At 29.6% G+C, this 14,871-nt stretch overlaps 2 protein-coding genes across 6 annotated transcripts; one reads left to right on the forward strand and one right to left on the reverse strand.

The window, feature by feature from the left end:
• Window positions 1–329: 329 nt before the first annotated feature.
• On the reverse strand, window positions 330–4,347 carry LOC103874156 (acyl-protein thioesterase 2-like). 3 transcript variants are annotated; one of them, XM_033273320.1, is made up of 8 exons: window positions 3,669–4,347; window positions 3,431–3,533; window positions 1,613–1,649; window positions 1,445–1,514; window positions 1,237–1,341; window positions 1,004–1,139; window positions 824–906; window positions 330–739 (listed from the first exon to the last, which is right to left on the reverse strand). In XM_033273320.1, the coding sequence occupies exons 1-8, from the start codon at window positions 3,676–3,678 to the stop codon at window positions 492–494; spliced, it is 792 nt and encodes a 263-aa protein (XP_033129211.1). In that variant the 5' UTR covers window positions 3,679–4,347; the 3' UTR covers window positions 330–491. The 3 variants fall into 3 exon arrangements, with proteins under 3 accessions (XP_033129211.1, XP_033129212.1, XP_033129210.1); XM_033273321.1 differs by having other exon boundaries at window positions 330–566; window positions 655–739; window positions 3,431–4,347; XM_033273319.1 differs by having other exon boundaries at window positions 3,431–4,347.
• A 265-nt stretch (window positions 4,348–4,612) lies between these two features.
• LOC103874157 (B3 domain-containing protein REM9) lies at window positions 4,613–7,625 on the forward strand. 3 transcript variants are annotated; one of them, XM_033273323.1, is made up of 3 exons: window positions 4,613–4,929; window positions 5,396–5,821; window positions 5,892–7,625. In XM_033273323.1, the coding sequence occupies exons 2-3, from the start codon at window positions 5,396–5,398 to the stop codon at window positions 6,222–6,224; spliced, it is 759 nt and encodes a 252-aa protein (XP_033129214.1). In that variant the 5' UTR covers window positions 4,613–4,929; the 3' UTR covers window positions 6,225–7,625. The 3 variants fall into 3 exon arrangements, with proteins under 3 accessions (XP_033129214.1, XP_033129215.1, XP_009150820.2); XM_033273324.1 differs by having other exon boundaries at window positions 4,613–4,905; XM_009152572.2 differs by having other exon boundaries at window positions 4,614–5,821; window positions 5,892–6,186; window positions 6,278–7,625.
• The last annotated feature ends 7,246 nt before the right edge of the window (window positions 7,626–14,871 follow it).

The raw sequence follows: 14,871 nt of genomic DNA on the forward strand, positions 1-14,871 counted from the left end.
ATATATTAAATAAACTAATATAAACAATAAAAATATTATTTGAATATATGGACTTAGATTTTTAGTATGACTATTTTGTAGTAGATAAAAATGGTATTTATCTTTTAATAGAGAAGATTAGTATTACAGCCTTAAACGAATTGTAAAAGTATTTGTCTATGGCCTAAATATAATTTTTTTCGTTGTTTGGAGTACATATAAATATGACTTTTTAAAACATAAATACTGTAAAAAGTTGAAGATAAATTAAATATTAACTTGATTATGATAAAAATAGATCCCTCTCACTAGGATATAATAACATAAAAGGGATAAACAAATTTCTATTATTGTAAAATATTATAGCTTAGAATATATCCACTAATGATTACGAATAGCAAAGGCCAAAGAAAGAAATAGTATTTTAAAATATTTTATAATGTACGATAGTGTTTTGTTTTTTTTTTTTTGCTAAAATTTTGTGCATAGTGTTTCCTCTCCAGTTTCTTCCTTTACGAGAATTCTAGCGTTAGTCCTAGAGCTGGAGGTATGTTTTGAGCCAATTTCCAATAGCTGTAGGATCCCTCCTGCACATATTTGGCATAACCCCCAAAATCAGTTTCAGAAAATAAGGTCAAATGGAAACTAAAGCCAAAACAAAGTGAAGTTTTAGACCCATCGTTTGGTCTGAACGTGACTGGAATTCCAGCCCTACTAAGGGATTGTTCACTTAGCCATCCAAATTGGAAGGGAACCATAGCTGTAACACAATATAATCGAGAAGAGTCAATATCATCTTGCGATTGTTATCTCAATGGATGATAATATAACTTGTTACACATACAATTTTCATTTGTAAGTAATATTGGTAACGATGCAGCAAGAGTTCCAGACACAGTGAGGGAATCAATATGGTACAGGAAGTTTCTGCAAGGTTGATTTAAGTTTCCATGTTTAAATGGTATTTAACTTAGTTTCAAGAAATATAAAAAAAATGGAATAATGTGTAAGTAGAAATATTTACGTCCAGGCAGGTAGCCAGCCGTTGATCCCTACAACAGCGTTTAGGGCCATATCACCCATACCTCCAGCCACATAACCACTCGCAAAGTAGAGACCTTGCGCTGCACCCAGGCCGATACCTCCTACTCCTTTCATGACTATCAAAACCAAGGATTAGTAACATTTGATATATAAATTTGATGCATACTATAGAGTCTAAACTATGCATGTTAGATGTAGATGGTTATGGGTTACCATGAGCAGGTTCACCAGCCAAAAGGTTAGTCACTAACACACATGTAGTATTGATAGAAGCCAAATCATCTTCCATGTTTTCAGAAACTTGTGTGACGTCGCACCCTAGTTCATACAACATATTGTAAATACAGTCTTCTTGGTTTTCAATTAAAAGTTTTGGAAGACATAACGTAATTTCAAGTTTAAAGCTAACTGATGATCTTACAAGCAGTGGTTACCGCTCCACCCAAGCGAGAAACGGGACGTCTAGGAGCAGTAGGACAAATCCATTTAATCTATGCATATCCATCATAAAATTCAATTAGAAATTTCGACCAAGTTTTCTTTTGGCAATAAAAACAGATTTATGAAAAACATGTTCACGGATCTGTACATTTGGAAGATTCAACTCTCTGACAAACCGAGCTGAGCTGCAGAACGAATTAACATATATATATATAGTAAGGAAAAAACTTTAAAAACATAGAAAAACAAGAGTTTAATTAGGTATATACAAGCTATATGAAATGATCTTTAAATCTCATTTAAAAAAAAAAAAAGAAGACTGTGAGGAAAAGAACAAAAGAGAATACTTATTATTCTTTGGCACTAAAAGAATATTGAAATCTAATCTATTAAAATAGAGTCCTATTATTTATCTACCACTTACAAGTTCTTATTTATTTTCGGACTTCCTTTAGAATAGCACGTGTTTGGACATGGAAATGTGTTTGGTTCTTTAGATATCTAATCTATTAAAACAAAGTCATATTTTCTATCTACTGTTAACAAGTCATACTATAACCATCTAAAAAATTAATATATTTCATTTTACATTAATAATAAAAAAATATAAATATAAATTTATTTTTAAATATAACAAATTATGTTGAAAAACAATCTAACAAAATCTTACCAACCTTCTAAATATTTTTATAAAATAACACTTAATTAATTTCGTAAATACTAATATAACTTTATAATTCAATGTTAATTAAAAAATTATTATAAAACAAGAAAATAAAATTCTATACTATTTTATATATTTTTTAATTATATTATGTATTATATTAAAATAGAAGTACTATATGAATTAAATATGGGTAAATTTATCTATTTTATTTTTAAAATACTTTCATTTAAATAAATTATCACTCATCATCAAAATATGTTAAAATTCGTAAACTATATTATATTTTTTAGAAAAATAAATTTATAAACATAAATTCATTAACATAGGTTAAACTATTATATCTACAACTACATAGTTTTTTATTTTTTTATTTTAAAACTCTCAACAATATATTGTTTAAGAAATAATAATATACAAAAATATAATAGTTTATAACTAACCTTTAGTTCATATACTATTTAAAATATGTTATTAGAAAACTACGAATTTTAATTATTCATTCAAAATATTAACGACAAATCAAATTTTAATTATAAATTTAATATTTATATTAATTATAAACATATTCTGAGAGATGTATAAAAATCTTACCGAAATTAAAATTATTTATATAAAATAATGTATTAATTTAGTAACAAAACAATTTCGAAAATCATATAATCTCCCACCTCAAATATAGTTGTGTAATTTTCCAAACAATTTTGACAAAATATAAAATTTAAAAAATAAGTATGCAAACTTAAAATGATAATGTTTTAAATTTTTCAAAAGGTATAATCATAGATAATAAAGAATAACTTCTTGAAATGTAACACGGAAAAATAAACTATGTTATAAAAATTAAAGTAATCTAATATTTTGAAGTCTTAATTTAATAACAAAAAAAAAACTTAATATCATAACATCCAAAAAATATTCTAATATCAATAAAATTTAATAAAATAATATGATGGATGCTACCATGTATACAATTTACTAAAATAATAGGTTTATATTCACAATATATAACACTAAAATTAAAATTATATCTTTAAAATGTTTATATTAAATCAAAAGTATGCATTCATAAAATGAAAAATATCCGCACGAATGTGCGGGTCAAAATCTAGTTCTTATTTATAGAACCTTCCGAAATCTAATTTTTTTAAACATCCTTTTCAGTTTTAGTTTTCTTACATTTAAAAAAAAAACTCGAATCTTTTCTAAATCATGTTTAAAACTTAAGATCAGGTTTTGTTTGTTGAAAACAAATGAGCATATGTAAAAAAAAAACGCAAATAATGAATGCGAGAATGTTACTCGTCGCCATTTTCCCCGATGTCGTGCAACCAAACTATAGTGGCTTTGTGGGTTCCTCTAGGACGAACAAGCCTAGTGACTCCATATGCAATCCCATTACCATCTGTGAATATTTTCACAAGACACAAATTCATTATATAGTCAGTTACAAACTTGAATATATATCCTAGAAAATGCTTCAGCAACTTTTATCGTAACTACAGCAGAAGTATAAGCAATAAACAATAAAAAAACATACCAAGAGCCATGTTCTCAAGATAACTGCTTATATTTCAAGGGTATTTTTCGTTTCCGAGAAGCTTTTAGATTGCGTTACAGATGGAGAATGTAAGGTAATATTTTGCGTATTTATAACCAAAGGAGTGTTAGGAGAAAATTATATTTGTCTTAAAAGATGGATGCATGAAAAAATCTGGTATTGAATATTGGTTTCATGAGGAAATCTAATCTATTAACTTAGAGTCTTATTTTTATCTACTATAAAAAGTTGTCAACTTGTCATTTTAAGTTGTTTTAATGGTCCTATTAGAATTGACATATACCATTTATCATAACAATAAAAATAACTAACCTATTAATCTATTTTCTTATTAAAACAAAACATCATATAAATTTAACTTTATATTTACGTGGAATAATTTTGTTCATTGTCTAGAATTTTCAGTAAGGATAGATATTAGAGGAGTATTGTATAGTTTGTTTTCGTAGTAAGGATATTACATTTAGATGTATAATTGATATATCTATCTTATATTATAAAGTACATTAATCGATTGCATTTATGTATGTTCCCATATCGAGTTAACCATTTTGCAGTTTACTAGGTCAACACATGCGCTACACTGCGGAATTGTTTCCATTTTTTTTTATTAAAATATTTTCAATTTGATATTTTTTATATATTTAAATTTAAAGTTATTAACATTTGAAGATTTTTTTAGTACCAAAATGTTTAAATTTAAAGTTATTAACATTTTTAGATAGTCTTTAATCTGTCTCATGTGGACATCGGCGATCAGACTTTTGATTGGGACGAATCAAAATTGTAACGACCTAACTCGGCGTTTCTTTCTAAATCCGGTTTGTTTGGTTCAATTAATTAATTTTAGAAACCAAGCCAATTATTTAATCCTTCTCAGGCCGTGTAGGTATTTACATTGACGTAAGACCATGCGCATCAGGGGTTCATGAGGGGGTCGTGGGCTCGAGTTTTTAGGCCCGAATGATTTAAAGAAAATGAAAAATGGGTTTTAATCGACGAACCGGGCCTTACGCTTGAACCCGTAAGAGGCGAGTTCATGCCACGCGTCGGGCGCTGAGTGGCTTCTCCTTTCCGCGTTGACGACGAGGTCGAAAGGGTTTCCGCGTAACGCGATTCATTTGTCTCCTCTCTGAAAAACCTAGGGTTTCTTTCCGCGGAGGCGACACACCGTGCGACGGCGAATTCCGGAGGTTTTCTCCATCAAATCGACTCTGTAATCTCTTCTCGACGCTCTTAGGTCAGTATTACTTAGATTCACAGTGAGTTAGCGTCGATTGAATGTTCGAAAGGGATTTGCGATTTGTATGATTTAAAATCGATTTGGGGTTTTTTTTTTTAGGGTTCTTAATCGATATGGTAGTTCGATTGAGGGTTGAATTGGTTCGATTTTGTGGTGGAAACTCGAAACCGTTTTCTCGGATTTCAATTAAAAATTGGGGCTTTCGCGTTAGGGATGTAAATCGAAGTCTCTGTTTCGAATAATAGCTGTAAATCGTCATGGTCGTTTCATGTAGGGTTCGTTTCTATGAATGTTCGAAAGGGATTTGCGATTTGTGATTAAAATCGATTTGGGGGGTTTTTTTTAGGGTTCTTAATCGATATGGGAGTTCAATTGTGGTAATGTGTGCTAATAATCTGTCGTTAATGTGTGCTAATAATTGCGATTGAGGGTTCACGGTTTGTTTAAAACTCGATTGTTGCAGATGGAAACTCCCCGAGAACCTCATTTCTTCAAGCCTCTTCTTCCTGGTTTTCACAGTGGCGTGGCAATACCACTTGAATTCTACTCAAAACACATACAAGGGGCTGAGATCAATAAACCATGGAAGCTAAGATCGGACGCTTCGGATCAAATTTGGGAGGTGATCCGAGAAGGCAGGACACTCACCAAAGGTTGGAAAGAGTTCACCGAAGCACATGATCTTCGAATCGGTGACATTGTCATCTTCAAACACGAAGGAGACATGGTCTTTCATGTGACACCTTTTGGTCCTAGCTGTTGTGACATTCAGTATACACATCCTCACATCGTTAAGGAAGAAGCCGACGCGGATGATGCTCCTACTTTCTCATACGACTACTGTTTCTTGGCTGAGGTTACTGCTACAAATCAAAAGGACGACAAAATGGTGAGTAAAATTTAGTTATTTATTTGTTTCTAGTACTGCTTCTTGGCTGATGTTATGTATGTGTTTGTAGTTTCTTCCTGTGGAAGCTATGAGGTGTGGTGCTTTGAACCAACAATGCAAAGAGGTCAAACTTGTCAACAAGGAGGGAAAGTCATGGACTGCGCGCTTCGGATTTAGCGAATCAGACGGCGCATATTACATCAGCAGAGGGTGGAGAAAGTTCTGTCGTGATAACAGATGCACCAACGGAGATTTGTTTGTGTTCAACGTGGTTGGAGACGGGACGACAACTCCATTACTGTGTGTATGTCCGGAAAGGAAGGAGTGTACTGAACTACTGATCAAGCACTTCAGCAGAATCGATGGTAAGTCTTCTCATTTTACTTGTTTGTGTTGTCTATAACTTCAATGTTACTACTTTGCTTCTGCGTTAACTTGTGTTCTCTTCTTCTACAGGTAGCATTGCTTCTACCTCACGAAATTAGATGGCTCTTTTGCGGTTTTTCCTCTCTATCATCTGAACTTGTTTCTTTTTGTTTCATTAGCAACTTATCAACTTATGTATTTCGGTTTGTAAAACTTGAATGGTTTTTCTATGTGAACTTTTATGCTAAGTTAAACATTCTCGAACTTAATTGCTTTGTTGAATGCGTAGACTGATCATCGAACAAAATGTTTCTATGAATTGAATTTAAGTTAAGAAACAACATAAACTCCAAAACTCTAACATACCTTTTCTACATCTGAAAACACAAACCAAAATATTAAAACATATCTCAAAACCAAAACTTAAACTCCAAAACTAAAACATAGGTTGAATAAAATGTTTTCATAAATTTTATAATATATTTTAATATTGTATTCATGTATTCTGAATAATTTTAAATTTTTTTAAAAAATTAAAAAATATTATTATTTTATTCCTATGAACTCCTTCTTCGGGTTCACTAATGCAGAAAACAACAAATTCGGGTTCATAACTGTTCATGGACCCACAAAAAAATATTAAAAAATTTTGGTGAACCCCTAAGTGGGGTTCACCAATGCTCATGCTCTAAGTACTTCTTTCTCTAAAACATGTGCCGCTTTTCACATACCCTCTCCTTCTTTGATCTTTCCAATTGTATACCTCTCTCTTATTCCTTCTTTTCTTTACTTCTTTTTTACTTATGTTCTTCTTTTTATTTGACGTTGTAACTGTACCGATATATAGAGGAGTGTTGCGATCGTCACCATCTCTTTGTCTCAATCATCAACCGCTCTTCTCACTACAATCGCTCGACGTCGGAGTTATCACAGTCCACTGAAAAGCTGCGCTGTCACTGCGGAGTCCATGATTCTATCGCCACTCTTGTTGTCGTGTTGTTCAGTCGTGTGCCAAAAGAAAAGTGCTGTCCAAAGAGATGTGATCTGTCATTGCTCTTCATCACCGTGAGTTAAGCAAAACCGAAGCTCACAGCCATGTTATCAGCTACAACCTTTCCGACGGAGCCACCATCATCAACCGTGAGGTGATGTGCTCTTTATCCAGTTACTTGTGCTGCAAGGTCTGTTTGTTACTGTTTGTTTCTCTGAACTTATGGTCCTTGTGCTTGTGCTCTTTCTTGAAAAATGGTCCATGTTTTGTTGCGGATAGTAGTACGGTTGTTTCGTTGTTCTGGTTTGTTTAATCTTCCCGTGTTTGGGACTTCGTTTCTCCGTGTTTGGAGCTTCGTCTCCGAAGGTTTGGAACCTGCCGGCAATTGTATTTCAAAACCGTATCTCATCCTTGTCATTTTCCAATGTTAATGAAATTCCAGTGTTTAAAAAAAAAAATCGAAAGACAAAACTATCTCACTTAAGCTATGAGAATATTATAATCTTTTCATCCCATGACATTTTATGAAACATTTAAGATGAACAGACATATATATCATATGTCAAAAAGATTAATACGCTAACCCCTATGTGATAGATGACTATATGTTAAAACAATCAATTTATATAAACACTATAACATGAACGAACTATATCATATTTGTAGATGAAGAAAAATATATTAACATGTTCTATCGATTCATAACTTGAATTCTTGTGTAAACAATATATATGACAATAGAGCCGTGCCTGAGTACAAGCCAATCAAGAGGCTTGGAGCCTCAAAAAATTGTATTACTATTAAAAGGTAATTTTGAATATAAATAATTAAATAGATATGTTGATAATGTACTTATTAGAAGTAAATAAAATGTGCAGTTCGATTTTTCCACATAGCATTTTAAATTCTTATGATTTTGGAAGGCCAAAAATTAATTGGGCTTCAGAACCTTAAATTCTCGGGCACAGCCCTGTATGATAGTTACATTCATAAAAAAATACTTTTTATTTTATTTTTTCTTATTTATTCGTACACAACAAGCATTTCTTCGTCGCTTTATCAGTTTATCTATCAATATATTCGCTTTATCTATCAATATATTCATTCTGATAATAAACCCAACTAAATCAAATGCATTCGTCGCTTTATCTATCAATATATCCATTCTTATAATAAACCCAACTAAGAGCTTGACTAGTTTCCCCGCTACCACCCGCAAACGCAGCTTTTGCGGTTGGTAGCGGTTGACAGCGTTTCGAAACAATTATACAAACCGCTACAAATCGTTTCAAACCGCTCCGAACCTCTTAAAATCAAAAGCTGGTTCCAGGTAGCGTTTGCGGTTGCGGGCGGTTGCGGAAGGATAATTTTTTTTCTTTTTTTAAAAAAATCATATAAATACAAAAATAAAAATATTCAATAAATTTTTTAAAATGAAATTATAAAAATACTAAAATATATCTATTATATTTTAATTAATATTATAAAATTTTAAAATAAAAATATTTTCTATAATTTTAAAAATTTAAAACTATAACTTTGAAAATATAGTTTACATATTTATTATAATATTATGATTTTTGATATTTTATAATTATATAAAATGTAAATATTGTTAATTTATTATTTAACCGCTGCTGTATTTGGTAGTTAACCAGTCATAAGTAACCCGCAAATGCACCAATTTCTAACCGCAGAACCAGTCGTACAAATCTTTTAAAACCGTTAGAAACCGCAACTACCCGCAACCGCAAACGTCCGCAGCCGCAACCGCAACCGCTGCGTTTGAACCAGTCACACCCTAAATCAAATGCATTCGTCGCTTTATCTATCAATATATCCATTTTTATAATAAACCCAACTAAATCAAATGTATTCGTCGCTTTATCTATCAATATATCCATCAATACTATTAAAAAGGAAGGAGTCTAAAAAAATCTACCTATGAAAGTTGTTTGGACTCTTTCATTTAACTCATTATTTTTTGGTCTTACCTTAAATTTAGACTAACAATATATTACCATATATTTCTCTAACAATAATTTATTCAATTCTTTTATTTATTTAAATCTCACTCCTAAATCCTAATCATTACTATTACTATATTTACCATTTTGATTTTTAATCGTAAAAGCATTGAAACTAATATTTTATATTACCACTTTATCATATAATATATGATTTAAAGCAAGATAAATTACAAGACATACATGTGTACATTCTAGCTTCCTCTTTCGTTTATAATAAAGTAATCATATCATATATAAACTTTCCCACTAAAATCTCATATCATATACTAAACTTTCAACCGTCTATAGTTTGATAATATTTTCATATTTAAAAATAATTTTTAAGAATATTCATGTGACCTTCACAAAAATGAATAAATTCATTGGTTCTATTAAAGCTAACCCGACTTCACAATATCAGTATTGATTATTCGAGATTTTGAAAATTATTGGTTTAAATATTATACTTTTATATACTTTTCACTTAAAACGAATCAATACTATTAAAAGGGAAAGAGTTTTAAAAAATCTAATATAAAAAAGTTGTTGGAGTTATGTATAACTATTTATTATTTTTCTGATAATACATTAATCATTCTAAACATACAATATTTTAAATATTTTTAACAGATCTTAATATTATTTCTTATGCTACTTTTACTCAGAAAAATATTTCATCAACCATGTTTTTATACAATAACGTTAAAAATCTATATCAAAAGGTTGTTAGACCTGATATGGACGTAATAGGTCCACATTTGTTTGGGTATTTAGGATCATAAAAGAATTTGAAATATCTAAAAAATCTGAAAAACATCCGAAACACGAAAAGTATTTGAAACTCCAAACAAATACCAAAAAAATTCAAATACCTAAAAACTTAAAATCTTATTCAAAATCTGACACGATGAACTGAAAAATACCCAAAATTTTATCCAAATACGCAATTTATTTTTAATTTGTAAAATTTACCTGAAATCAAAACTCTAATCGTAAACCAAAAACTTAAAAAAATATCTATAATACCGGAAACATATTCGAAATGTCCAAATATACCTAATAAACACATATTTATGATCGGGTCTAGGGTAGGATCCGGACTCAAACAAAGACATGCGGATCCAAAAAACCCAATAGGTTATCTTTTCTGGACCTGAACTAAACCTATAATTTTGGGTCGGTTCGGTTTGTTTTTTTTGATCCGGATATAATTCTCATGTCGAAAAAAAACTTACGTAAAAGTGTACATATAAAATCTCAAATAAACTAATTTGTAGATTATATAGCTGTTAAAAATTATGTTTTTCGGTATTATAAGACTTTGTATTATAATATAATCCAACAACCCCGCACTTAGAAAGCGCGGGTCAAAATCTAGTTTTTATTAAAAGAGAATCATTCTAAAAAATCTACTTAAATAAGGTTGTTGCACCCTTTCATTTTTAGTCCAACCTATTATATATAACTAGATATTATAACTGAACTCCTATTATATAGCAACCAAATAATATTTTCCAACATTTAGAAATATATTGTAATCTCTCTTTTAATTCTAATATTTTTTTGGATCCACTTTTTTATCTACATATAATACCAAACGTAATTGACCTTTATAGGATTTACAACTTATAACATCTACCATTAACTAACGTGCTATACCAATATCAACACTATTAACAAAACAAATTATATCAATGTAGAAGGTTTCATATTATGTTATTAGATTATATATTTGGGACTACAATACTAAATTAAAAAAAAATATGCTAAATAAATCTGAAGTCTTATCAACTCAACAAATAAAAATATTGTAAAATGCACACCAAATATAATGAGAAAGAGTAAAGTTTAATATTTGGATCTTCGGGCTGAGTTGGATCGATTCCTTTTATGTCCTAGACATTTAAACCAACTAGATATTTGAAAATTTCAGTTCGGATTCGGGTTGGTTCCGGATCAGTTCAGATTCGTAATTCAAATAACTATAATTTTTGGTTACATGACGGGTCTGACCGATTTGAATATGTAAAACCCGAAAAAATTTGAAATACCCGAAAACACAAAAATACCTGAACACATGAAATTTTTTGAAAACTCAAACAAAACTCTAAAAGGTTCAAATAGTTTATATAACTCAAACTTTACCCAAAATATGAACTAAAAAAACAGAAAATATCCAAAATTTTAGTTGAATACCTGAAATATATAAGTAAATAGCATCACCTTTTAACTTAAAAATATCCATAATACCAATCTTAAATATCCAGATATGCCTAATATACACAAAACAATTGGGTACTTTGTTTAGCCGATCGAGTCTCAGATAAAACTCGGACCTAACCGAGACCCGCGGATTCAAAAGTATACCCAATAAGTACTTTGTTTTAGAAATTGACCAAACTGAATATGTATTTTTGGATCAGTTTTGGTTCAAATTTTTGGGTTCGGATAGAGTACATATGCCTAATAGAAATGTACATAAAAATATACATTGAGAATCTCAAATAAGCTAATTAAATCTAAATAAATATCCTTCTTTGATATAATACGACTCAAAATATAATAATGTAAAACAATCTCAAAATGATAATTCATATCAAATTGTGCTTTTTCTTTATAATCCAAAAACCCGCGCTTCAGAGCGCGGGTCAAAATCTAGTGAGAACTTGAGTAAGGCGTAGATTCTTTTTGGGTTTTCACTTGATTTTGAATGTTTGAAACTATATTTGATGTACAACCACTAGAAGAACAATCGTTCAAATATAAATTGGGATTTTCAACAAAATCATACATCTATTCTAACGGTTCTAATAGTTTTGGTCAATTTTATTGGGTCAACACAAATCTGTTTTAGAAACAACATGGATTCAGCTTAGTAAAGAAGTCACGATTGAACTGATCTAATTAGTCGGTTCAGTCCATAAAACATTCAATACTAGGTATGGACCCGTACGTTGCACGGATTTTGTTTGATTTTTAAATTTATGAAAACATATAAAGAATGACAATTTTTTTTACATCAATTTTAGAATATATGTATATGTTATGGACACAATTTTGAATTTAAATCTGTTTTCTACATAATTTTTGATGTTTGTCTTTCGTGTTTTACAATAGTTAATAATTTGTTTTTGTTTTTTTAATAAATAGTTCACCTTTTAATGATCAGACTATATCGTCTGTTTTGGAATAATCATGTTCAAGTTCAACTCAAATCGTATTTTGGAATGATGAAAGGCTATATTAATAGTAATTTGGAATGGTTTTAAAAGTTTTTTATAACATGTTTTTATTATATTAATTTAATGAAAACGTCTTCGTATGTTACTATGAAACAGAGATTAAAATAGGGCTGGGCAAAAAAAAAAAAATTCGAAAAACTGAACCATACCCGATCCAAAAAAATAATACCGAACCTGAATCGAAATTGATTAAATATTCGAACGGGTTCAAAATTTTGGTATCTAGAGAAATGAAACGAAGTATTTCGGGTATCCGAATAAATATTATATAGATTTATATACCTAAATATATTAATTATTTTTAGATTTAATGTATATTAATAACATCCAAAATATATAAGATACTTTTAATGTGTGTAAAATACTTGAAAATATAAACAAATAGTTAAAACTAAATGTCTAAGATAGCTAAAATATACTGAAAACACCAAAATATATTTGAAATTTCTATTGATTCTCTATCAAAATATTCAAACCAAACCAATTTATATGTTAATTTTAGGTGTTTTGACATATGTTATTCAAATTTATATGTAATATATTATTGTATTTATAGATTTTGAGGATTTAAAGTATATAATGAATTTTAAAATTTCAAAAATTATTTAAATGGGTTACCCGAACCTGAACTGAACCTTTTAAATAATACCTTTTTCGAAAGTCGGTAACAGAATCAAAATCATAATTCAAATAGAATTTAGTCCCAGAAGATGCTGAGAGACAAATTACACCTTGATATGTCTTGATCAAAACACTTGTCATGATAAGAACAATATTATTACTTTTCAAAGCGCGATATTTATCTTCAAATAGTTCTGCTTGTTCAGCCCATAGTGTTGCTTGTATTTCAATTCTATTGTATAAGATAGAATTTTTGTAAAAGAGAAATAAAAAATAAAAATCGAAATTGATTAATAGAATTGGAATTGAAAAATATACCTTTCTCAATAAAGTTGAATAACTCTTCGGAGGACAGGTGTGGTCTTGCTACGAACATCCGTTTTCTCAATATTCTTTATACATCCGATTACATCTGTAAAAAAAATTGTGTTATATAATAATGTTATTTCAAGCAAAATTCATTACAAATACCGAATAATTTGACTGAAACATATGATGTTTGACAACCAAATTGCTACAAAAAAACAGATTACGTGTTCCTAGTAATCAATCAATCAATGACCTACTAAACATACAAATGCATCAACCAATGTCAAGCAGACTCTATACGAAAGGATCCAACTTCAGTCAATGTAATAATTATTTAAACCTATCAATCTTTGCATTCAATACTGCAAGAGATTTAACTATCCTGAATATATAAAGCGAAGTCAAAAGGAGAAAGATAAAGAAATAACTGACCAAAGAAAATACTAAATATTACCATATAAATCGTATGTTGAATCTTTCAGTTGAGCAAACTCTTCATAGTTTCGAAATTGAAATTTTTCAGGCGGTGTTTGAGGTAATTGTTGCTCCACACATGCAATTGTTGTTCTCTCGGTCAATCTTATTTGAAATTTATGATATGAGATTTTGTAGTTTTTATTGTAATCTTGCAAATTAAATTTGCAGATTTCAATAATGGCCCCTTCATGTAATCCATCTCCGAACTTTTCAATAAGAGAAGGATGCACACAACCTTGAATTGTATTTTCCTATATAATAAACAAATTATTTTTAACAATAAAACTATATAAGATTTTTTAAATTAAAATATTTACCATCTTATCAAGTATGAGAAAATTTATTCCTATAAGCTCGTTATTCTTATTTAAATTTCTTGCTTCCCACTTTCTAGTAAGACGTACTCAGTACGACGGTAAGGACATTTCTTATTTAACTGATCTAGTGTTAGATAACTTTCTGAAGCCATTGTCTCTTGATAATTCCTGGTAGCAAATTGAATTACAATTTCAGTTAGAAAATAATAAATAGAACGAACACACATAAGCATAATTAAACGTATTAAAGTAGTAAATTGGCGTTGACATTAACTTATGTACAACATCATAACTAATTATATATTGTATGTACAAACTCCTAAGCATTATTGTGGCAATAACTTACGTGCCCAACATGACAATAATGAAAAAAAAATTAACATCCGTTTATAAGAAGAAAAGAACATGCGATGACCAAAAAACCCACCTAATATTTTTCTTTATGCTTACTGATCAAATATGAGAAGTGTCAAAATATGAGAGAGCTTAGTCCTATATATAGATGTGAATAATTGTAGTTCCTTTTGGTTTATGATCTTTTTAATTAGGATTTGAATAAAGGAAAATTAACATTAAACACTCTTTTACAATTTTTTGGTTTAAAAGTTTTAAAAAGGATAATTACTATTAATATTTTTTCAGTTATCTTTTCTTTATGATTTTAGAAAAGGAAAATTAGTATTAAATAAATTATTTGTACAAATCGTGTTTGGTATAG

Source organism: Brassica rapa, chromosome A06 (assembly GCF_000309985.2).
Source record: "Brassica rapa cultivar Chiifu-401-42 chromosome A06, CAAS_Brap_v3.01, whole genome shotgun sequence".
In the NCBI taxonomy this organism is placed as follows: domain Eukaryota; kingdom Viridiplantae; phylum Streptophyta; class Magnoliopsida; order Brassicales; family Brassicaceae; genus Brassica; species Brassica rapa.

What these genes read in the sequence shown, in the direction of transcription:
- LOC103874156 (XM_033273319.1), bottom strand. Translation starts at nt 3,564, where the DNA reads ATGAATTTGTGTCTTGTGAAAATATTCACAGATGGTAATGGGATTGCA. An exon ending in ATCGGGGAAAATGGCGACGA is followed by an intron (nt 1,650 to 3,430) that starts GTAACATTCTCG and finishes TTCGTTCTGCAG; the next exon opens with CTCAGCTCGGTTTGTCAGAG. An exon ending in GAGAGTTGAATCTTCCAAAT is followed by an intron (nt 1,515 to 1,612) that starts GTACAGATCCGT and finishes GGATATGCATAG; the next exon opens with ATTAAATGGATTTGTCCTAC.
- LOC103874157 (XM_033273323.1), top strand. Translation starts at nt 5,396, where the DNA reads ATGGAAACTCCCCGAGAACCTCATTTCTTCAAGCCTCTTCTTCCTGGT. An exon ending in ATCAAAAGGACGACAAAATG is followed by an intron (nt 5,822 to 5,891) that starts GTGAGTAAAATT and finishes ATGTGTTTGTAG; the next exon opens with TTTCTTCCTGTGGAAGCTAT.